Source organism: Solea solea, chromosome 17 (assembly GCF_958295425.1).
Source record: "Solea solea chromosome 17, fSolSol10.1, whole genome shotgun sequence".
Classification (NCBI taxonomy): domain Eukaryota; kingdom Metazoa; phylum Chordata; class Actinopteri; order Pleuronectiformes; family Soleidae; genus Solea; species Solea solea.
The window spans coordinates 19806623-19831013 of NC_081150.1; the positions used below are offsets into that span (position 1 = coordinate 19806623).

At 41.4% G+C, this 24391-nt stretch overlaps 2 protein-coding genes across 4 annotated transcripts; both read right to left on the minus strand.

Annotated features, from left to right (window-relative positions):
- Window positions 1–23: 23 nt before the first annotated feature.
- Window positions 24–2123, minus strand: LOC131443567 (fatty acid-binding protein, brain). The gene is made up of 4 exons (XM_058613266.1): window positions 1934–2123; window positions 1641–1813; window positions 1383–1484; window positions 24–310 (listed from the first exon to the last, which is right to left on the minus strand). Exons 1-4 carry the CDS (start codon window positions 2004–2006, stop codon window positions 260–262), a joined length of 399 nt encoding a protein of 132 aa, XP_058469249.1. The 5' UTR covers window positions 2007–2123; the 3' UTR covers window positions 24–259.
- Window positions 2124–3914: 1791 nt separating this feature from the next.
- On the minus strand, window positions 3915–23462 carry LOC131443540 (zinc finger protein 391-like). 3 transcript variants are annotated; one of them, XR_009233646.1, is made up of 6 exons: window positions 23184–23462; window positions 20090–20398; window positions 14722–15030; window positions 12002–12249; window positions 11692–11893; window positions 11373–11561 (listed from the first exon to the last, which is right to left on the minus strand). XR_009233646.1 is itself a non-coding variant. In XM_058613218.1 (4 exons), exons 1-4 carry the CDS (start codon window positions 23353–23355, stop codon window positions 5677–5679), a joined length of 2019 nt encoding a protein of 672 aa, XP_058469201.1. In that variant the 5' UTR covers window positions 23356–23462; the 3' UTR covers window positions 3915–5676. The 3 variants fall into 3 exon arrangements, 2 of the variants coding, with proteins under 2 accessions (XP_058469201.1, XP_058469202.1); XM_058613218.1 differs by lacking the exons at window positions 11373–11561; window positions 11692–11893; window positions 12002–12249 and adding an exon at window positions 3915–6905; XM_058613219.1 differs by lacking the exons at window positions 11373–11561; window positions 11692–11893; window positions 12002–12249; window positions 20090–20398; window positions 23184–23462 and adding exons at window positions 3915–6905; window positions 16286–16573.
- Between the last annotated feature and the right edge of the window lie 929 nt (window positions 23463–24391).

Here is a 24391-nt window from a genome sequence, read left to right on the forward strand (position 1 = left end):
AAATCACAGAAGAGCCCGAGACATTTATTTATTCTTTGTGCCTTTTATTTTTTTCTTGTTTTAAACACAGGTTTGTAAAGACAATCCATCCATCTCACGTACAAAAAAAAAAGAAATTAAAAGAAAAGAAATGGTATAAAATGTGCAGCCTGCGGTTTCATGGACGTGTGGAGGGAGATCAGGAGCACACAGTCAGTCAATAATAATTATAAAATCAACACTTCCTGGCTGGGTTTGGGACGCCGTCGCTCGGGAACGCTCATGCCTTCTCGTAGGTGCGGACTGCGTGGATGTCTTCAAAGGTCAGATCCTGCAGTGAGGGGAGGGGAGGGGATGATGGGGGGGGAGACGACAGTTACCATGACGATCCCATTATCCCTTTACTTAAGGACTGGCAGTGATTAAGTGGAGGACTTCTTTAGCAGTTTGACCACTCGCTCGTTTACTTGATTTAGGAGAAAAAAAAGGTCATTTTGAGAAAAGACGTGAATTTACTGCGATAAAAACAAAAAGAAAAAAACGCGAGAGCAATAACAGACTTGAAGGTTCAGAAAGATCGGATTCCTTTACTGATCACCCCGCGAAAGATTTGAGTGGACTCACACTGAGGGAATGTGAGGGACCTTTGATGGGAAGTTTGCGATTTTCAGGTTTTTTTGTGAGAATTTAGCGACGTTTACAAAACGACGTCTGGTGCATTTTCAATTCTTCAGCAGAAAGATCGGGATTCATATTAGGGTTCTGTTTATAGTCAGAACTCGAGATTTTCAACTCGGAAACCTTTAGCTAACTTTTATTTTGGCACATTTGTTTCACAGTACGTCATACAGTAGTATGTGCGAAATACTAGCCCGAGATACATTATACAATTTTCCGACTTCTCAACTGGAACGCAGTAAACTCGGAAAGGGGGCGTCGCTCCCACTTCCAACTTCCAAGATAAGATAGAAAATAAAAAAAGGAAGGTAGTGTTAAATCTCTGCTGAATGGTTTCCTGAAAAATGAATATTTTTAATTAAATGTTAATTATTTGGTTTCAAACTTCCATAATCACGATTTTTACGATAGTTTTTACTTTTCTTTCTTTAAGACTAGACTGTGAATCATATTTTTTGTGGTACATTTGTATTAATTAAGATAAACGCCTTAAGTAAGAGGAACCATCTCGTTTAAGAGGCTTCTTGCACACAAACCACAACAAAACAATAAAACACTAAATACGAAACACATTATATTTACAGATTATATAGAAAAGACAAACAATTCAACACAGAAAACTAAAACATACACACTACACATCTCTATCAGCCTTGTATGTGAATTATAATAGATGTATTCATATATTACAGGAGACAGGGACGGGGGTCTAACACGCGTCTTACCATGACCATCTTGCCGTCCTTGATTTCTCGGACAAACTTGGTTTCTTTGCCATCCCACTTCTGGACATGGACCAGTTTGTCTCCATCCAGAGACACGGTGGACTGAAAAGGGGACAGAAAGTAGGAAGGGAGGGGACACGTTAAACGTGTGAGAAGTTTCCGAGAAAAGTGGTTAAAAATGCATTTTTAACACAAAACAGGAAAAAAAACAGGGTAAAGTTGGTGGTTTGTAAAAAAAAGTGTCTAGTGCTTCCTTACCTTGCAGTTCCTGTCGTCGGCGGTGGCCTCGTCAAACTCCTCTCCCAGTTTGAAGGAGATCTCCGTGTTCTTGAAGGTGCTCTGGGTGCGGAGCGTCACCTTGTCCCCATCCTGGCTGATGACGACGGTCGGTTTGGTCACGTTACCGACCTGACGGGTGGCAAAGCCCACGCCTGAGAACACACACACACACACACACACACACACAGAGAGAGCAGTTGTCAGTGTCCTAACATTTCATCAGTTTGTAGACATTTAAAAAAAAGAAAAAAGACAAAGAGTCAGTTACTCACCCAGTGCTTTCATATAATCATCAAAGTTCTCACTGTCAACCAGTTTCCAAGTGGCACAGAAGGCGTCAACCATGGTGAAGGTTTTCAGAGACCAGGCTCCAAAGCACAGAGTGAATGAATGAGTGAGTGAGTGAGTGAGTGAGTGAGCAGCCTCTTGCAAGTTTTCCCCCTTGTGTGTTTTCCCTCTTGCTTCTTTTTATTAAGCTCGCCGCAGGACAGGGTGGCCCCCACAATCCTATTGGTTCAGGAGATCTTTGTGCTGAGTTGTGATTGGGTTCTGGAAGTGGGTCATGGTCTGATGGATGCTTAAGAAATGGTGTGTGTGTGTGTGTGTGTGTGTGTGAGTGTGAAGCGAGGGGGGGGGGTTAAAAAAAGAAGAAGAAAGAGTCAAATTAGCCATTTGTATGCCTGATGATGTAATTACTCACAACATAATACATATATTTATATTTATCTGAACTCTTTTATCCCAGTTTTAGCATCAGGTGTAAATTCTATTTACCGCCCTTTAAGCATTTATTGAGCTGCGTTGCCTCGTATGAAATGTGCTATATATATAAATAAAGTCTCATGGATTTAATACAAATTCAAATTCAAGTTGGGTTCAAACAAAGGAATTAATCAGAGATTTTTTTTTTTTACTTAAAGCTAATCCATATTTAAGTTGTAATTAATTTACACAATGTTAATCTGTTGAAGTGTGTGTGTGGAATGTGCTCTGTAGGGAAGTGGCAGTGAAGCAGAATCAGTGAGTTTGACGGCCTTTTGTCCTCGACTGCATTAACAGCCCCCCCTCCAACTACTATTTATTCATGCTCAACACACACACTAATTACTAATGTCTATGAGTGTGCGTGTGATATGTGTGTAGATTTGTTAGCACTGACACAGTCACCTATATTTTAACACATGATTTACATCAGATTCAGGTGACATTATTAAAGTGGAAAATTATTCTTTTTGTTTGGGATTTTCTGCAGATATTAATAAAATAAAGAATGTACAGCTTTTAGATATATAGATTGATAGACAGACAGATAAGGATCTATGGTGCCACCCTGTGGTGAGACATAGACATAACGATCTGTAAATTGTACAGATTCAAAACACAACATTCTGTCACAGATGCAATCGTTGTTTACTTGCAAATATTTATGTTGTGAAAACAAACCATACATTCTATTCAACCTGTGTTTTTTGATATTATTACAATAATAATAATAATAATAATTTAAAAAAGAAAAGGTTACATTGTAGTTAAAATGAAGGTGCAGATGTGTAAGCTACAGTCACACAATCAAAAAAAACAAGGTATAGTTTTGGGCTTGAGTCAAAAACAAAAACACAGTTGAGCTCAGAGACGATGTTGACGTCATGACACTTTTACAAAGCCTTAACCACAAATAATATATTACTCTGTAATTATGCAAAGAAATTACATTCGACCTGACGTCATAGCTCCACCTCTCTCTCTCACACTGGCATTCACTGTCCATCTTCGCCGTTGTCGTCGTTTGGAGATTGTTTGTCAGTGTTTCCAACTACACTCCACGAAAAGTAACAAAAGTCTGCTGAAGGCTGGCAATCGTGAGCCCAATCACAACCTTATTCTAATGATTCAGTTACACGTAAAACAACAGCTTTACAAGTCTGTGTGTTTGTGTCGCGTTTAAAACCACGGCACGGCAGTTTCGTGCAGTCATGCTACGATGACTCCGCCCACGTCAAGGAGGTGCTATGAAGCAATAGAAAACAAAACCAAACCGAGCTGAGTCATGCTGGAACTGTATAGTGGAAAAGTGCCATATATCTCTAATGTGTACAAAGTATTCTCTGTTTTTGGTGAGGTGTGACAGCGCCACTTACAGGCCTGGCATACACTTATGCTCATAAGTTTACATACCCTGGGAGAATTTATGATTTCTTGGCCATTCTACAGAGAATATGAATGATAACACAAAAACCTTTCTTCCACTCATGGTTAATGGTTGTGTGAAGCTGTTTATTGGCAAACAACTGTGTTTTCTCTTTTTAAATCTAAATGACAAAAGAAAGTACCCAAATGACCCTGATCAAAAGTTTACATACCCCAGTGACTTTGACCTGACAACATGCACAAAAGTTGACACAAACAGGTTTGAATGGCTAATCAATCCTCACCTGTGGCCTGTTTGTTTGTAATTAGTGTGTGTGTATAAAAGGTCAGTGAGTTTCTGGGCTTCTGACAGACCATTGCATCTTTCATCCAGTGCTGCACAGATGTTTCTGGATTCTGAGTCACAGGGAAAGCAAAAGGATTGTCAAAGGATCTGCGAGAAAAGGTAATTGAACTGTATAAAACAGGAAAGGGGTATACAAAGATATCCAAGGAATTGAGCATGCCAATCAGCAGTGTTCAAACGCTGATTAAGAAGTGGAAAATGAGGGAAACCAAACCACGGTCAGGTAGACCAGCAAAGATTTCAGCCACAACTGCCAGGAAAATTGTTCGAGATGCAAAGAAAAATCCACAAATAACTTCAACTTTAATACAGGACTCTCTGAAAAATTGTAGTGTGGCTGTTTCAAGACGCACAATAAGGAGGCACTTGAAGAAAAATGGGCTGCATGGTCGAGTCGCCAGAAGAAAGCCATTTCTGGGCAAATGTCACAAAGTATCCCGCTTACATTACGCCAAACAGCACAGAGACAAGCCTCAAAACTTCTGGAACAAAGTAATTTGGAGTGATGAGACCAAAATTTTACTTTTTGGCCACAACCATAAACGTTCCATTTGGAGAGGAGTCAACAAAGCCTATGATGAAAGGAACACCATTCCTTCTGTGGAACACGGAGGTGGATCACTGATGTTTTGGGGACGTGTGAGCTACAAAGGCACAGGAAACTTGGCCAAAATTGATGGCAAGATGAATGCAGCATGTTATCAGAAAATACTGGAGGAAAATTTGCACTCATCAGCCCGGAAACACAAGGCCAAGTCGACCTGTCATTGGCTACAGCAGAACAAAGTGAAGGTTCTGGAGTGGCCATCTCAATCTCCTGACCTCAATATCATTGAGCCACTCTGGGCAGATCTCAAACTTGCAGTTCATGCAAGACAGCCCAAGAACTTACACGAACTGGAGGCTTTTTGCCAAGAAGAATGGGCAGCTTTGCTATCTGAGAAAATAAAAGAACCTCATCCACAACTACAACAAAAGACTTCAAGCTGTCATTGATGTTAAAGGGGGCAATACACGTTATTAACAACTGGGGGATGTAAACTTTTGATCAGGGTCATTTGGGTACTTTCTTTTGTCATTTTGATTTAAAAAGAGTAAACACAGTTGTTTGCCAATAAATAGCTTCACCCAACCATTAACCACGAGTGGAAGAACGGTTTTTGTGTTATCATTCATATTCTCTGAAGAATGGCAAAGAAATCATGAAATTCTCCCAGGGTATGAGCACAACTGTATGTACAACAGCGTTTCGGGAGGGGTTTTGTGTGGACGTTTCCTGAAAGGTTGCCGTGTTTATGGGAAAAACTTTTTCAAAAACAACAAAGAATGTTGTTTACGCTTCGTTCCATTTCCACGTGGCCTGAGGCACACAAGGAAGAAAACGCCATATTGACCCAGGTCTTGGGTTCCTGATAATCCCGATGATTCATGCTGATTTATCATATTCTGACTGGTCAAAAACCTGGTTACACTTGGGATTAAACTCATGACAGTCATGACGTATACAATAGCGCACGACATTTAACCTGTGTGAACTCGGAGATGACTTTTCATACTAGATGACTTGTGGAATCTCTTCCCACAGGTGTTGCAGGAAAAAGGCTTCTCACCCGTGTGAGTTCTTATGTGAATCTTCAAGGGACTACTGCTCACAAAACCTTTCCCACATATCAAGCAAGAATACGGTTTCTCTCCCGTGTGAAGTCTCATGTGAACTTTTAGGACACAACTGCGCACAAAGTTCTTCCCACAAACTTCGCAGGAATAGGGCCTTTCTCCCGTGTGCACTCTCGTATGCTTCTTTAAAGCTGACGAGTTATTAAATCTTTTCTCGCAGGTGCCGCAACAGTACGGTTTCTCTCCCGTGTGCGTTCTGATGTGGACTTTCAGATCACCGTTGCCCATGAAACACTTGCCACATATTTGACATGAATATGGCTTCTCGCCCGTGTGCGTTCTGACATGGATTCTCAAATCGCCGCTGGATACAAAGCATTTCCCACATGTCTCACAAGCATACGGCTTTTCGCCTGTGTGCAATCTCAAATGCTTATTGAGCGATGAAATGTCACTAAATCCTTTGCCGCAGGTTTCACATGAATACGGCCTTTCACCTGTGTGGGTTCTCATGTGGTTATTCCGGGCGCTGCTACGTGTAAAGGTTTTCCCACATATTTCGCAGGGGTGTGGCCTCTCGTGTGTGTGAGTTTTCATATGCCGTCTCAACGCAGAAATGGTCATAAAAGCTTTCCTACACATTTTGCATAAATATGGCTTCTCTCCTGTGTGGATCCTCTGGTGTATCGTTAACTGGCTCAGATATAAAAACATTCTTCCGCACGTGTCACATTTTTTGGACTTGACTTGACCTGTGTTAGTGTTAGAATCTGTGTTTGACATGTGATCAGTTTGTTCATTATTCTGACTCATCATTGTCATGGATCCCAAGTCCTCAGGTTTGTCTCCAGTCGGATCTTGACTCTCAGCTACAGGAGAGAGGAGCTGGTGGTCAGTGTCTGGTTCTGGTTCCATGTGATCACCTTCCTCATCATCAAAACTCACTATGAAGGTATCAATCTCCTCCTTTACAAGCTGCTCCTGCTCCTGAGTGGTGCAGATTTCCTCCTCTTCCTCTTTAATCTGTAGAGGCTCTGGTTCCTCTTGGTCAAGACTGGAGTTGCTCTCCTGGTTACAGAGCTGCTGCTCAGTGAGAACATCCTCCTCCTTACAGATGAACTGCTGTGGAAGCTCTGCAGACACAAAGAGGAACAAGGAATAGGTTACAACAACGATGTTGGTAAAAATAGAAACACTAAACTTTGCTTCAGATCTGAGGAAATTTCAAGATTATTCTCCAGGTATTGATATTAAGCAGCAGCAGAGATTGTTGATAAAGAACTATATTGATACCAACTTTAATTATAGCATACTAATAATAATGGTGATATGATATTAATAATAATAGACTTGAAACTGGATCTAGATCCTGCAAGATGAGGATGGGGGAGAGGGGGGGGGGGGGGGGGGGTGGCGAGGACAGGAAGGAAAGATACAAACTAGGTTAATGATATATAATTAAGTCATATTCATTCGGGAATTCCCCCAGCAGTCTAGATCTATAGCAGCACAACTAAGAGATGGTCCAGGTTTTCCTGAGCCAACTTTAAGCATCATCTAAAGAGGAAGGTTTTAAATCTACTTTAAATAAACTTTAAATACAGAGAGTGTCCGCCTGCCGAACTATCACTGGGAGCTGGTTCCACAGGAAAGGAGCCTGGTAACTGAAGGCTCTGCCTCCCATTCTGCTGTTACAGAGTCTGGGAACCACAAGTAAGTCTGTATTTTGGTGTCTCTATCAAATACCAGTGTAAATAAAGTGGTTTGTTTGGGTTTAAATTGACCGGTTGCCTCTGCTCTCGCCTTGTATCGTTTAGGATGCCTTCTCTTGACTTGGTTCAAAAGGTTTGTCGCATTTTACTAAAGTAATATTATTAAAAAAAGTGACTTCAAGTTCTACGTTCTAAGTAATTTCTGTTAAAAAACTTTAAGGTACCTTTACTCCATTATCCCTTTTAGGTTCTTTATACAAGGCCGATACTGATATAACAGTTGATTCTGAACCAGCAACTGAGGCAATGAAATGGAACTAGACATCATTTCAGTTATTTTTAATTTATAATAAAGTAGGCCTACATGTGCCAATGTTTTTGACACTTCATAAGACAAAAAAACAGTAATGAAATGTCAACAGTTTTCTTTTTATTAGGGCTGAAACAGTTACTTGATTATTAATCTATTTTGATAATCGATTTATCGGTTTGAGGTTTTAATAGATTAGGTTTATAGGATATGTTTAGCGGTATTTAAATACTCGAGGCTGCAGAGCCTTGATTGTCCTCCTGTGCTGTTACGTGTCAAAATGGCCGCTGTGGGACAAAATGAGATGTTGTTTTTATTTTAAGATGCATTTATCGAGTTCTGCAAACCTATCCGCTGGAGCTTCACGTCCGGTTTCCAGGCGACCTCCAGCAGCCTGCGCTGACGGTCCACCTCCTCCTCGAACTCAACGATAGTTTTCTCAAAAGCTCGGAAAATATCCTCGGCGACGGCAGTTAGTCGCTCGTTGATTAAATCTCTCAGAGATTGAAGCGAAGACATCGCTGCGTCGTTTACGGGCCGGGTCTATTCACCTGCGGGGGGGGAAACACCGCCACTGTCAACAACCGTGCCGTCCTCGGAGCTAACGCTGCTATCAGAGCTCGCCAGACCACGTGACCAATACGCATGGCATTCTGGGGGATAAAGGCAAACCGCCGGTAGTCTGGCTGTGTTGTTTACTTCTTTGTTTAGCTGCTAATGACGCACATAAATGAACAGAAACACGAGGAAGGACAAGAAATGGAACGGGCGAAGGCTAATGCAGCGGGTCCATACTGGGAGAAAGAAAAGTAGTTACTGTGATGAATGATACTGCAGTAGCTGTAAAATAAGGTTTTAAAAACTACCCCTAGCTAAAGCTGAGGTGGCTCAGATGAACCGTACAGCAGTGAAATCATTGTGGTATTTATGTGAATGTAAAACATTGTTTGTTGATTTTCTACAATAACCTAATTCTATGCGGTAAATGTCTTAGGTGAATCAGTCCATGCGGCTCACCCAGGAGCCTTTTCAGCCATGTGTCATCCTGAAGTCGAGAGCGGCGTACAGCACCCAGGATTCGGAGCCGCTCATGGGGAAGGGTGGCACCACCACAGCGCACACTCAGAGACGTGAAGGCCCTCACGGACCTCATGCACACACACAGGTCTGGACTCTGCTCTGGCATGGAGGAGCACTGCCAACTCTATGTAGACCCTGTTCAGCCGTGTGTACTGCCAAAGCCACTTCTGTGCATTTGTGACCCACGGATGGATGGCTGCACTTTGGCGGTCCTGCAACAGCACTGTGAGGGCCTGAGACACCTGGTGGCTGTGACGCACACAGAGGCAGCAGCTCTGGAGAGCAAAACCCGGCAACAGCATAAATCAGATCTGTCGCATTCAGCACGGACGGGAAGGATAACTGCCTCAAACATCCATGCTGTTGTGTCCACCAGCATAGACAATCCAGCCATGTCAGTACTGAAAAAGGTGTGCTATCTACAAAAAAGCATACGTAGACATACCACCGAACCAGAGTCGATTAAATGGGGAAGAGACCACGAAGCCACAGCAAGGGCCTCATACATCACACTGATTGAGACGAGGCACAGGGAGATGAAAGTGGAGTGTTGTGGAGTGTTGTTTCCCTGAACTTGGAGCTACTCCGGATGCGCTTGTTGCGGGAAAGGCTGTGTTGAGGTTAAGTGTCTATACAAACACCGTGACAACAACATCCTGCAGGCCTGTGCAGACAAAGACTTTTGTCTTCGGTTGGTTGGCAGCAGACTGGAGCTGAAGCCCGCACACAGGTACTACAAACAGGTGCAGACACACATTTTTGTGACAGATTCTAGTTTCTGCGACTTCGTGGTGTGGACTTTGAAAAGCTGTGTGACAGTGCGTGTCACACCTGATGTCGGCCTTTGGGCAACACTTTTGCCAAAAGCACAGCTTTTTTTCAACATGGTGGTGCTATCAGGGCTCGTCGCCCGGTTACTACACAAAATCAGTCCCCATCACCCCACGTGTGGAACCCTCGTCCATTCCACCCCCCAAAAACAACCCCCGGAAAAGAGCACAACAAACTTTTGCCACATTACCTCCTGTTGACGGCCAGGTCGCAAGCGCAAAAGACAGGCACTTGTAAACAGTGACTTGTGGTGCACCTGCAGACAGCAGGAGGAGTTGGATGACATGTGGCATGTGATAATGAGAACTGTGTAGGACTCCCCAAGAGCAGCCTTGGTTGTGTGACGCATGCACACTGGACTGAATCCGCTGTAACCGGTAACTGTTGCTAATCCTACCTCGAGGTGTCATTTTTTTTTTCTAATTTAATGTGTGCCCTTCTACATTTCATTTCCATGTTTACTTCTATATCGTTTGATTTATTCACAGTAACAGCTGTTTTTGTGAATTGTTATTACTTACTTATTTATGTTCTAGGCACCTTCTTTCTTGTTACATATTTTTTTTAAATTGCATTGTGTTTTTGTTTTTAACTATGCACATTCTGTTTTGCTGTTTGAACACTGTTGAGTGGTTTGTTGTGAAAGTTTTGTTTTCACCTTATTTTTTTTAACAAATAAATAATTTTTATAACAAGCCACAATCATTTTTGGTTTTTATTTGCATATAATTAAAAGTCATTAGATGTATGATAACATCATGGCATAAAAAGACACAAAGGTAATAAAGAGACATATTTACAAGTCAGTCAAATGTGACACACTAAATAGACAGCTTCAGCACAACGCTGGGGCACATATTGGTCAGAGCACAACGTACAACGACAATCGTGTCAAGCAACGTTTTTTCCTCGCCTTCGTATTTGACCACAACACCCAGGCTTATGGTCCCATTTAATATGCTGAACTTTGTGCTCATAAAGCCAATAACGCGCTCCACGTGGATCCTGGTGTGAGATAGTTTCCCGGTCTGTTCCACATCTTCTGCATCCAGCTGGCTGTGGCCCCTGGTGAATGCATGGGTTTTCAGAGTGGCACCCATGAGAGCAATGCTTTCCTTTATGTCAAAACCACGATCTGCCAACACTAGGTCTCCAGGTGAGAGCTTATCAAGAAAGCCAGTTACCATCTTGTCACTGGCACGGCCTCCCCACCCACTGGAAATGAAAGAGATGGTTCCTTGTTGTGTAATGCCAATCAGGTACTTCATGGTCTGTGCCTTTGCATGTATATTTTGAGCTCTTTCAAAGCAGTCAATAACAACTGTCAAACGATTTCCAAACATCTCTACACACTGATGTGGCATGCTAGCTTGTATGCAATGCCTCGCTGGCCAGTGTACTAAAGGGCTGAGGTGTCCATATAGTACGACTATGGTTTCAGTGAACAGGGTGCATGTAGTTTGCCGGCTTATGTCAAAAAGGTGAGCAATGTGGTGGAAAGGCAAGACTCAAGTGCATGTGAGTCAAAAGGAGCATTTGAAAGTGGGACACTTTTCTCTCTGTCTTTGGTAGGCTGGGAAGTATTTCAGTAAGAACACCCATCAAAAGAGCAAAGGCTGGAAGCCCGGTGTAGTACTTCACTTTTGAGTCATTTTGCTTCATCCAGAGGTCTTCCTTCAGTTTCCTATTTTACTCCAGCAAGCGGTTTCTCTCTTCAATCCTGGGGCTACATAGGCTGCACTCCAGCTGTCCATCTATGTTGTTCATTGGAGCAGCATCCTCCTTGCATGTCTGCATCTCTTGTTGTGATGAACATGTTTCCATCTGAGCTCCCAAGTGTTGTGTCCAAGTGTTGTCTGATGATAAGAATAAGAAATATTGATGTTAAATACTATAATTTCAAATGCAAAAAAAACACATCGTGCTTATCGCATCTTATCATATCAATTCATTCAGGGATAAAAAAAAAAGTACCAAAACATTTACCTGAAGGGGCTGCATTATCCTCATCATTCGCGTGCCCAGCTGATGCGGTTCGTACCCAGGTTAGAGACTGTTGTGATCGTCTCGTCCTGGCTCTTAATCGGTTAAACCTCGATGAGCATGTAGTTTTTTAGCTCGCTATGGCCAAGTTTAAGAGACGGTGCCCAGTCAGGATCACACTGCAGCAGTTCATAGGACGGTTTGCCTGCAAACGCAACGAAACGTGGAAAAAAAGTAAACTGATTAGTCATTCGTAGGTGGATGCTAACGTTGTTGCCCAAACTCCATTTACTACGTGTAATTTACAACTTACCTTTGTGAACATGCTTGGAACACACCAACATGTTGGGGGAGTGTAGTCGAAGGTGAGCTCCGCTCTCCTTAGTGCAGTTATCCATGCCATGCGTCGCCTCTGTGTTACATCTGAGACATGGCTTGTGCCGTTTTTCTTCCAAGCTAGAAAACGGTAGGAGCCGATTTCTTTGTTCTTCTTCCCGTGGCGGTCGTGAGCACGACTACGACAACTTACTACACAGCAGCTCCTCGCCATCTCTCCGTATACTGCCGACAAAGTACGCAACAATAACTTTACGCACCGCTCCCGCCGAATGTCCGGTCCACCTTACCCGGGCAGCATTGCGTCATTACGTCACATTGGTGAGCTCTTTCTTCGTCGTTCAAATTAAATAACAGCTTACGAGTATCAATGTGCTTTACCGCTGCCTGCTGGTGGCACTATGTCCTACAGCAGCGTCCAGTTTTATGATTCCTTCATCACCACAGTCAGTGAGTGTGAAGTTGGGGAATAATTATGATATTATTTTAGAAGGGATGGATGAATTAAAGACAACTTCTACATTAAAACACCCACTGGGAGAAAGTATTTGAAACGATAAATTAACAATTAGAATTCACCACCACTTAATTTAGAGTATAGCAATCTTGATTCTGTTTAAGATATTATAATTATTTGAGCTCTAAAGTTCTGGCAGCAGGACTTTCCTAGTAAACTGAACTCTGCCACCCCCTTGTGGGAAAATATAGACAGTAACTTAAAATTGTCAATTCCACCTTTGCAGGGTTGATGTTTCCATAATTAAGAGAAGCCCTGGGGTTTAAAAAACAGCACAAGAAACTTATATAGTTATAAGTTAATAAGTTATATTTGCAAAATTTGAAAAACTCCAAAGTTGCTCTGAGGAGGGCACCCACACATCAAGTTAAATCTCAATCACAGATTGAGATTAATCAGATATGAAAAACAGAACTATTAAACAACAATATCAGCAATTATTCTATAATAAAACTTGATCAAGAAAAGCAAAACAATACAAAAAGAATCAAGCCAGAGAAATCCAGAATGAATAAAAGCTTGTTCAAATATAAGTGCAAAATTGACAAAAAAAGCACGTACCAACTTTCACTCATGTATGTTAAACCTGACGCCAGATGATCTCTTCATTAATGATACTTTTTAAAAAGACGACAATACATAAGCACAATCGTCAAATAAAAAGCTACTTTAATGTAAAGACACTGCTGATGATCAATAAACAAATACTGCGACGTCTTCTCTGTGTGACGTTTTTGCCTCAATGGTTTCTTCCATGGTTCCCAACCTTCGATCCAAGTCAGGGATCACATGATGGGCGCAGAGCTTTGTCTGCTCTGCGGTTGTGAGGTTTTTTTTGTGCATATAGAATTCAGAAAATCCCAATCACACACTCCATCTACTGGATAATCAGAACTCAGCATCGGCCAAATTAAAGAACAAATCATCTACTCCACCTTTTAAAATTATTGCGCTAATTGTTATGGACATTTTGACAATGACCAAAGGTGGAACCTCTGGAGTCAGTGATGAGTTAAGTTGAAAGACTTTGTTGTATCCGGTCTTATCGTAAGTTATGGCTGTTAATATTGAACACCAGGTCTGGTTATAAGAATATGTGAGTAATTAAGCTTAAAGTAGTGGCACAGTGGTGAGTCGTGGCCTGTCAGTGTGGAGTTTGTATGTTCTCCCCCGTGTCTGTGTGAGTTTCCTCCCTTCGTTGTACAATTTCAGTTGTATGATCATGACAATAAAAATTATTTCCCTTTCCTTTCCACTGTCAGGCATCACATGTTCAGAGCACATTGTTTTCCATGGAGGCAGAGACCTGGGGCCTTAAAAGGTCAAGGTCCAAAACAGAAAGTAAATCGGGCTCATGAGTAATGAGTAAATAAAGCAGTGTGAGAATAAATGTTTCTTTTACATTAGGTGGTGTAAAAATCAATCATCATATACAGGACAAAACAAAAAATGGGCTCGATTAATAAAATGTAAAGATCAATAATAAACACAGATAATGTGACACCTGATCAGAATGAAGTTTTTGCTTCAATAGTTTTTTAAACCATTGGTTTCCTACAAAGGCCGCAGTTCCTGTGTGGTTCGTTTACGTGATGCGTCCCTCACTGATAATTATTAGAGTCTCACATCACCAAATTACCTTCAACAGGTGCTGCAGTGGTATATGGCCTCTCACCTGTGTTGAGTTCTCATGTGGACCTTCAGGGTATTTTTGAGCATGAAGCATTTCTTACAAACGTTGCACATATGGGGCTTCTCATTGGTGTGAGTTTTTTTGTGGATTATTAAAGCCGAACTTTGTCGAAAACTCTTTCCACATATTTCACACGAAAGTGGCTTCTCGCCCGTGTGAATTCTTTGGTGAAACACCAAATTCAGTGCAGATCGAAAACTCTCTCCACACGCTTCACAAGAAAACGGCTTCTCGTCTGTGTGACTTCTCATGTGGACTTTCAAGCCGTCTTTACGCGAAAAGCATTTCTTACAAATGCTGCAGATATAGGGCTTTTCACCTGTGTGAGTTTTTTTGTGGATGACCAAATGTGTCATTTGTCGAAAACACTTTCCACATGTTTCACAAGAAAATGGTCTCTCACCTGTGTGTGTTCTCTTGTGGATATTCAAGCTACCTTTACCAGCAAAGGATTTCTTACAAATGTTGCACATATGGGGCTTTTTACCTGTATTTGTTCTCATGTCGACTGTCTGATCTTGACTCTCAGCTACAGGAGAGAGGAGCTGGTGGTCAGTGTCTGGTTCTGGTTCCATGTGATCATTTTCTTGATAATCAGGAATCAACATAAAGTTATCAGCCTCCTCCTTCAGTTTAAGCTGCTCCTGCTCCTGACTGGTGCAGATTTCCTCCACTTCCTCTTTAATCTGTAGAGACTCGGGTTCCTCTTGGTCCAGACTGGAGTTCCACTCCTCGTTCCAGAGCTGCTGCTCAGTGAGAACCTCCTCCTCATTATAGACGTGCTGCTGTGGAGGCTCTGGAGGAGGAACAAGGAACAGGTTACACAACTGTGATTAAAGTTTTATGCAATTCTAAAGCTTACTTTTCTGTCTATTTTAATTATTTTGTTTGTTTTTCATTAGGGCCAAATGGGTTAGCACTCATGCCTTTGCAGCAAGAACACCCAGGTTTGTGGCCTTTTCTGAACAAGGTCCTTTCAGCATGGAGTTTGCATTTCCTCCCTGTGTGTGCATGGATTTTCTCTGGGTTCTCCAGTTTCCTCTCACAGTCCAAAAACATGCAGATTTGGGGATTAGGCAAATTCGGCACTCTAAATTGACATAGGTGTGAGTGTGAGAGTTTATGGTTGTTTGTCTCTATATGTGAGCCTGTGATGGACTGGCGAACTGTCCAGGGTGTGACCCCGCCTATCGCCCTATGTCAGCTGAGATTGGCATAGCGCTCCCTGATAGAAAATGGATGGATGGATGTCTCTATGTGACCCTGTGATGGTAATTAGGTCATGTTGACAAACGTTCCTGGAATTCATAGATAGATGTTTTGTGTGCGCTTTTAACCTGCTTCTGTGGCACTTTGAGATTGCTGGTTTTTTATGTAAAGTGCTTTATAAATAAAACAAATAATTGTTATATGTTATCTCTGATGTACAGCACTTTGTTCCAACTGTTGTTGCTTTTAAATTGTTTTATCAATAAAGTTGGTTTGGACTGGAGTCAGTGACCTGTGGTCAGGGGAGGCAGAGCCTCACCGTTCTCCCGTGTATTTGAACAGAAAATGCGTAAATTCAGCGATTTTGACCATAGAAATGTTGAAATACATACAGAAAACTAGGAGATATTCTTGGAGAAGGATTAGGCGCCGAGACTTGATAAAGCATAATTAAAAGCTTTTAAACCAACATAATGTTTCAATTAAGGTCAACATTGACATATAAGTTTCTATTTTAGGTTCATATATTTGTACATCCGACGAACGCCTCCCCAGGCATGAACCTCACCGCACATCACTGACTGAAATGTACAGTACACCAGTGAGATGTGCAGAAAGTCTAATGACACTACAATTATTGCTAATGGTAATAAATATTTCTGTAGTATACTCTACAGGGCACAACAATTGAGGGGTGAGTTATTGAATGTGTTTCAACTACGGTTCACTTCATAGGTCATCGATCGAGGCATTTAGAATTCTTAAATTACGACACATACGTCCCACATGAGTCACATTGACATGTTAGTATTGATTAATAACAGCATTGTGGTTGTACAGACCTATCCGCTGTAACCTCACTCGAGGTTTACTAACGATCTCCAACAGTTTTCGCTGACGATCCACCTCTTCCTTGTACTCGACGATTATATTCTCTACGTGTGTGAATATCTCTTCAGCGGCAGCAGTTAGTCGCTCGCTAATCAACTCTCTCAAATACTGAAGCGAAGACATCGCTGCTTCGCTACAAAAACTGGAATATTTAAGCGCGACACGTTAAAAAAAACGCCGTAATGTGTTTCTATTTTCTTAGCAGCAGACCGAGCTAACAGCACTAGCTCGACGCGCTGTTTCCGTTTCCTGTTTTCTTTTAGTTTTAAGTAACTACCGCCACCTCGTGGTGTGGAAGATGGAACTGCAGCACAAAAAGGGAACAAATCCCTATTATATTATCAGTATTTATTTATTTTAATAAATGCGACTTCAAATTTTCCATGATGACTTGTTATTCGTTTAACTGACTTTCACTTTAAAATGAAGGAAATTCCACATTACTTCTATGACTACTCGTAGTAATGTTGTGATGTAACAAAGTACAAATACTTGTACAAAATGAATGTATCGTATTCTAATAACGTTGTACTTTAACAAAGTTTTAAAACAATCATTGATATGTAATTAGTGAAAAAAGAGTGTGGTGTCAATGATAGAATAACAATGGTTATTCTGCTTTACACTAGTTTTCACCCATTCACAACAAGCAACATGGGATTAAGTGTTTTTGCTCAAGGACATGCGGATTAGCAGAGCCAGGAATTGAACCCACAACCTTCCAGTTGAAAGCAAAATAAATACCAAATTAATCAAGCCAGAGAAATATAAATATAAATAAAAGCTCTAGGACAAGTTTGTTCAAATACCATTGGTGCAAAATCGAGAAAATCACCTCTGAGTCAGCGTTCAATCCAAGATGGCAGCCCCACAGGCCCTGATTGACTTTTTTGACATCCCAACCTAATAAACCCGCGTACCAACTTCCGCTCATGAAAGTTAAACCTAACACCAGATGCCCTAATAAAAGGAGGGGTGCGTCAGTTTTTAGCCACTCCCACTTCCAATTTTTGACGCCCCCTTTACCGAACCACTTTCAGACGTAAAATCTTCACCAGGTCTGATGCGGTCACAAAATTCCGTGAGTTTTGGGCCGTGTTCAGGCCCCTGAAAAACATGATTAATTTCAAGGAAAAATAAGAATGCCTTCAGTTTCAATAGGGTCCGAGCACACATAAAAGCTTTGAATCAAAAGAACAAGCTGTCACAATATAGAATAAAGACTTTAAATAACAATCATAATCCATGTATAAATATTTTTATTCCTCATCATATCACAGGTGATGTAAAAAAGGAGCACAGGAAGTCAAAACTTTAAAAAAGACGGCAATACACGTTTAGATTATAAGAACAATCATCATATAAAAAGCTACTTTACTTAAATGTAAAGACACTGCTGAAGATCAATTAACAAATATTGTGACGTTTTTGCCTCAATGGTTTCTTCCATGGTTCCCAACCTTCGGTCCAAGCAAGGGATCACATGGTGGGCGCAGAGCTTTGTCTGCTCTGCGGTTGTGAGGTTATTTTTGTGCATATAAAATTCAGAAAATCCCAATCACACACTCTATCTACTGGATAATCAGAACTCAGCATCGGCCAAATAAATAAAAAAAATCATTTAGCTCCACCTTTTAAAATTATTGCGCTTATTGTTATGGAGATTTTGACAATGACCAACGGTGGAACCTCTGGAGTCAGTGATGAGTTAAGTTGAAAGACTTTGTTGTATCCGGTCCAGATGTCTGGCGCCTTGGTATCTAGGGAGGGAACCTTTGAAGGCACCTAGTTTGTGTCTTATCGTAAGTTATGGCTGTTTATATTTAACACCAGGTCTGGTTATAAGAATATGTGAGTAATTAAGCTTAAAGTAGTGGCACAGTGGTGAGTCGTGGCCTGTCAGTGTGGAGTTTGTATGTTCTCCCCCGTGTCTGTGTGAGTTTCCTCCCTTCGTTGTACAATTTCAGTTGTATGATCATGACAATAAAAATGATTTCCCTTCACTTTACTTTCCTTTCCTTTCCTTCCCTCTTTCAGGCATCACATGTTCAGAGCACATTGTTTTCCAGGGAGGCAGAGACCTGGGGCCTTAAAAGGTCAAGGTCCCAAACAGAAAGTAAATCAGGTTCATGAGTAATTAGTAAATGAAGCAGAGTTAGAATAAATGTTACTTTTTCATTAGGTGTAGGGCTGGGCGATTAATCGATTTTAAATCGAAATCGGATTTTTTTGTTTGGACGATGTTAAAAAAATGAAAATCGATTTTTCAGATTTTTCCTTTTTACTGCGCTCACTCAGCTCCTGTTCCCTCCGCTCCATTCCTCTCCCCCTCCCCCCACTAGTTCTCTGACAATATCAACATGGCAGCGTGCACGGAAAACAGCGAGAGTGCCGTCACAGGATGAGACGTCCGACACAAGGATCAAGCCGAACAGTGCTGAACTGTAAATCAGTTAAAAAGACTTAGGGACAGCACCGCTGATCGCCACCGGCGACCTGCGAGCTGCATAAACTGCTGCAGTATGTGACTATAACAGACTGAGTCTGTGCTTTGGAGACCTCCGACACAAGGATCAAGCTGAACACTGCCGAACTGTAAATCAGTTAAAAAAAGACTTAGCAATCCTAAAAACGTGGGTTAATCTCCGACAATTACCAGGCAAATGTCTAAAATCTCAATATTTAAGCCTCACACTGCCACTGTATTTCAATCCAGAGTCTGTGCTTCGGTCATGGAGGACGTACTGAACAAATATTTTGAATTAACTGACACTGAAAACAACTGCTTTACAAGTCACGAGACACTCGTTTGTGTGTGCTTGTGTGTGTGTGAAGAATGTAATTCATTTGCATAATTATAATAATAATTTTATATTTAGTAGTTATAAAAAAAAAATCGCTTAAAATCGAAAGTCGGATCTGGTATAAAAAAATTGGGGATTTTATTTTTTGGCCATATCATCCAGCCCTAATTAGGTGGTGTAAAAAACAAAGGACAATCATCATATACAGGACAAAACAAAAAATGGGCTAGATTAATAAAATGTAAAGATCAATAATAAACATAGATAATGTGACGCCTTCTCAGAGTGAAGTTTTTGCTTCAATGGTTTCTTAAACCACCTTTTCCTACAAATGCCACAGTTCCCCTGTGGTTTGGTTACATGATGCGTCCCTCACTGATAATTATTGGAGTCTCACATTACCAAATTACCTTCAGCAGGTGCTGCAGTGGTATATGGCCTCTCACCTGTGTTGAGTTCTCATGTGGACCTTCAGGGTATTTTTGAGCATGAAGCATTTCTTACAAATGTTGCACATATGGTGCTTCTCATTGGTGTGAGTTTTTTTGTGGATTATCAGAGCCGAACTTTGTCGAAAAGTCTTTCCACATATTTCACACGAAAGTGGCTTCTCGCCCGTGTGACTTCTCATGTGGACTTTCAAGCTGTCTTTACGCGAAAAGCATTTCTTACAAATGCTGCAGATATAGGGCTTTTCACCTGTGTGAGTTTTTTTGTGGATGACCAAATGAGTAATTTGTCGAAAACACTTCCCACATGTTTCACAAGAAAATGGCTTCTCACCCGTGTGAGTTCTCATGTGGATTGTCAAATCTGAACAGCGTCGAAAACACTTTCCACAGGTTCCACAAGAATAAGGCTTCTCATCTGTGTGAATTCTTTGGTGGATATTCAAGCTACCTTTACCAGCAAAGCATTTCTTACAAATGTTGCACATATGGGGCTTTTTACCTGTATTTTTTCTCATGTGGACTGTCTGATCTTGACTCTCAGCTACAGGAGAGAGGAGCTGGTGGTCAGTGTCTGGTTCTGGTTCCATGTGATCATTTTCTTGATAATCAGGACTCAACATAAAGTTATCAGCCTCCTCCTTCAGTTTAAGCTGCTCCTGCTCCTGACTGGTGCAGATTTCCTCCATTTCCTCTTTAATCTGTAGAGACTCAGGTTCCTCTTGGTCCAGACTGAAGTTCCACTCCTCGTTCCAGAGCTGCTGCTCAGTGAGAACCTCCTCCTCATTATAGACGTGCTGCCGTGGAGGCTCTGGAGGAGGAACAAGGAACAGGTTACACAACTGTGATTAAAGTTTTATGCAATTCCAGTCTACTTTTCTGTCTATTGTAATTGTTTTGTTTGTTTTTCATTAGGGCCAAATGGGTTAGCACTCATGCCTTTGCAGCAAGAACACCCAGGTTTGTGGCCTTTTCTGAACAAGGTCCTTTCAGCATGGAGTTTGCATTTCCTCCCTGTGTGTGCGTGGGTTTTCTCTGGGTTCTCCAGTTTCCTCTCACAGTCCAAAAACATGCAGATTTGGGGATTAGGCAAATTCGGCACTCTAAATTGACATAGGTGTGAGTGTGAGAGTTTATGGTTGTTTGTCTCTATATGTGAGCCTGTGATGGACTGGCGAACTGTCCAGGGTGTGACCCTGCCTATCGCCATATGTCAGCTGAGATTGGCATAGCGCTCCCTGATAGAAAATGGATGGATGGATGGATGTCTCTATGTGACCCTGTGATGGTAATTAGGTCATATTGACAAACGTTCCTGGAATTCATAGATAGATGTTTTGTGTGCGCTTTTAACCTGCTTCTGTGGCACTTTAAGATTGTTGGTTTTTTATGTAAAGTGCTTTATAGATAAAACGAATGATTGTTATATGTTATTTATCTCTAATGTACAGCACTTGTTCCAGCTGTTGTTGCTTTTAAATTAAGTTGGTTTGGACTGGAATCAGTGACGTGTGGTCAGGGGAGGCAGAGCCTCACTGTTCTGCCGTGTATTTGAACAGAAAATGCGTAAATTCAGCAATTTTGACCATAGAAATGTTGAAATACACACAGAAAACTAGGAGATATTCTTGGAGAAGGATCAGGCGCCGAGACTTAATAAAGCATAATTAAAAGCTTTTAAACCAACATAATGGTTCAATTAAGGTCAACATTGACATATCAGCAGGAGTGGACATAACTGGTATGCAGGTACGCATGCGCGACAAAAATGGAAATGTTTTGAGTAATGACATGTGTGTAACTACTCGCCTTTGCGTACTTGACCGATCCTCATCTGACCTTACACATTGCATGTTGTTTGTAAACTACAGTCAGAAATGTCCAAAAAGTCAACGTCGGTATCTACAACGGCATTGTGCCAAAACTCCGGCAACGTGCTGCGGATGGAGATTCCCTTGTGCACATTCTGTGCACCGCACACTAGGGCTGTAACAATATGCAATATGAAACCGAAATCGCGACACTCAGATCCACGATCCTGTGTGAGACGGCAGAATCGCGACACACCTCTTCCAACTCCCAGAGTTATCTCTCCCGTTCAGATCCAATGAATCATGTGACGCCTGCCTGCAAAAGTTGAGCTAGTTGAAGAAGAACGTGAGGAAACATGGCAACCAACCCAGAAATAGCGGATCCTCCCTCTTCATTTAAGTCAGCAGTATGGCAACATTTCAGCTACCTGGTGGAGATAAAGGACGGAAATCGTGTAGTCGACAAGACCCACACAATTTGCCGTAAGTGCTTTAAGAAGCTTCCTCAAGTGAAGGGCAACACAACCAACATGCAGATGCATATCCTAAGGCACCATCCAGAAATCAATTTAGCTACAGCACAGAAAACAACCCAGCAGCAGCAGACTACACTGCCTAGTATATTCCAAGCAAAGTTTCCAGCGAATTCAGATCGAGCACAGAAAATTACAAATGCAATTGCAATTTTTATGGCATTGGATATGCGACCCTTTTCGGTTGTCGAAAATGAGGGGTTCAAGCCCCGCTATGCACTATCAAGCTGGGCGCATTTCTCGCAAAATGTGCTACCAAAACTTCTAGAGAAAACGAAGGCTTAAGTGGAGGAAGGGTTGAGTGCTGCTGAATCCATCGCAATTACCACAGATGGATGGACGTCCCGTGTCACAGACAGCTACATGACCATAACCGCACACTATGTTACGGGTAATAAACAAAACAAAAACGTATACATTGCACTTATGACTAGCACTTCATAGTTTGGCTTACTTGGCGCTCTTTCTTACTTCTAGCTCTTATTTGTACCCAAATGTTTAAATGCACTTATTGTAAGTCGCTTTGGATAAAAGCGTCTGCTAAATGAGGCATCATCATCATCTAAGTCTTTGTCTGAAGTGGTGGATGAGGAGATGCAGCATTACAGAGCAGTGCAGAGCCTCTCAGTGGAGTCAAATCCACTTGTGTGGTGGAAGGACAACCAGAACCAGTTCCCTCAAAGTTACCTTGGAATCCCAGCCACATCTGTCCCCAGTGAGAGAGTGTTTTCTACTGCAGGTGACATTGTCACAGCACAGAGAGTAAGCCTCTCAACAGACAATGTTGACATGATGGTGTTTCTTCAGAAGAATTTTCAACTCCCTTAAATCAACTCCACAACGAGTTTGGTTTTCTTAAGAGAAAGAAGTTGTTTATTTGTTTAATGTTTACTTACTTGATGTTTGGTTTGCAGCACAGGCAGTAAGCCTCAGTTACCTCAGTGTGAAACAGTAGCCATTTAATTTACTTTTTTCAACATGCTCGAATCATCTCCACAGTGGAGTTTAGTTCTATTGTTTTTCAACAACAATTATTGCTAATGGTAATAAATATTTCTGTAGTATACTCTACAGGGCACAACAATTGAGGGGTGAGTTATTGAATGTGTTTCAACTACGGTTCACTTTATAGGTCATCGATCGAGGCATTTGGAATCTGTGAAAATCGTTCTTAATTTACGACACATACATCTCACATGAGTCACATTGACGTGTTAGTATTGATTAATAACAGCATTGTGGTTGTACAGACCTATCCGCTGTAACCTCACTCGAGGTTTACTAACGATCTCCAACAGTTTTCGCTGACGATCCACCTCTTCCTTGTACTCGACAATTATATTCTCTACGTGTGTGAATATCTCTTCAGCGGCAGCAGTTAGTCGCTCGCTAATCAACTCTCTCAAACACCGAAGCGAAGACATCGCTGCTTCGTTACAAAAACTGGAATATTTAAGCGCGACACGTTAAAAAAAGGCCGTAATGTCTTTCTGTTTTCGTAGCAGCAGACCGAGCTAACAGCACTAGCTCGACTCGCTGTTTCCGTTTCCTGTTCTTTCTTTTAGTTTTAAGTAACTACCGCCACCTCGTGGTGTGGAAGATGGAACTGCAGCACAAAAACAAATTCCTATTATATTATCAGTATTTATTTATTTTAATAAATGCGATTTCAAATTTTTTTCCATGATGACTTGTTATTCGTTCAACTGACGTTCACTTTAAAATGAAGGAAATTCCACTCGTAGTAATAATGTTGTGATGTAACAAAGTACAAATACTTGTACAAAATGAACGTATCGTATTCTAATAACTTTGTACTTTTACAAAGTTTTAAAACAATCATTAATATGTAATTAGTGAAAAAAGAGTGTGGTGTCAATGATAGAATAACAATGGTTATTCTGCTTTACACTAGTTTTCACCCATTCACAACAAGCAACATGGGATTAAGTGTTTTTGCTCAAGGACATGCGGATTAGCAGAGCCAGGAATTGAACCCACAACCTTCCAGTTGAAAGCAAAACCATACAAAATGAATCAAGCCAGAGAAATCCAGAATACATAAAAGCTCTAGGACAAGTTTGTTCAAATACCATTGGTGCAAAATCGAGAAAATCACCTCTGAGTCAGCGTTCAATCCAAGATGGCAGCCCCACAGGCCCTGATTGACTTTTTTGACATCCCAACCTAATAAACCTGAACCAACTTTCGCTCATGAAAGTTAAACCTAACAACAGATGCCCTAATAAAAGGAGGGGTGTGTCAGTTTTTAGCCACTCCCACTTCCAATGTTTGACGGCCCCTTTACGAACCACTTTCAGACGTAAAATCTTCACCAGGTCTGATGCGGTCACAAAATTCCGTGAGTTTTGGGCCGTGTTCAGGCCCCTGAAAAACATGATTAATTTCAAGGAAAAATAAGAATGCCTTCAGTTTCAATAGGGTCCGAGCACACATAAA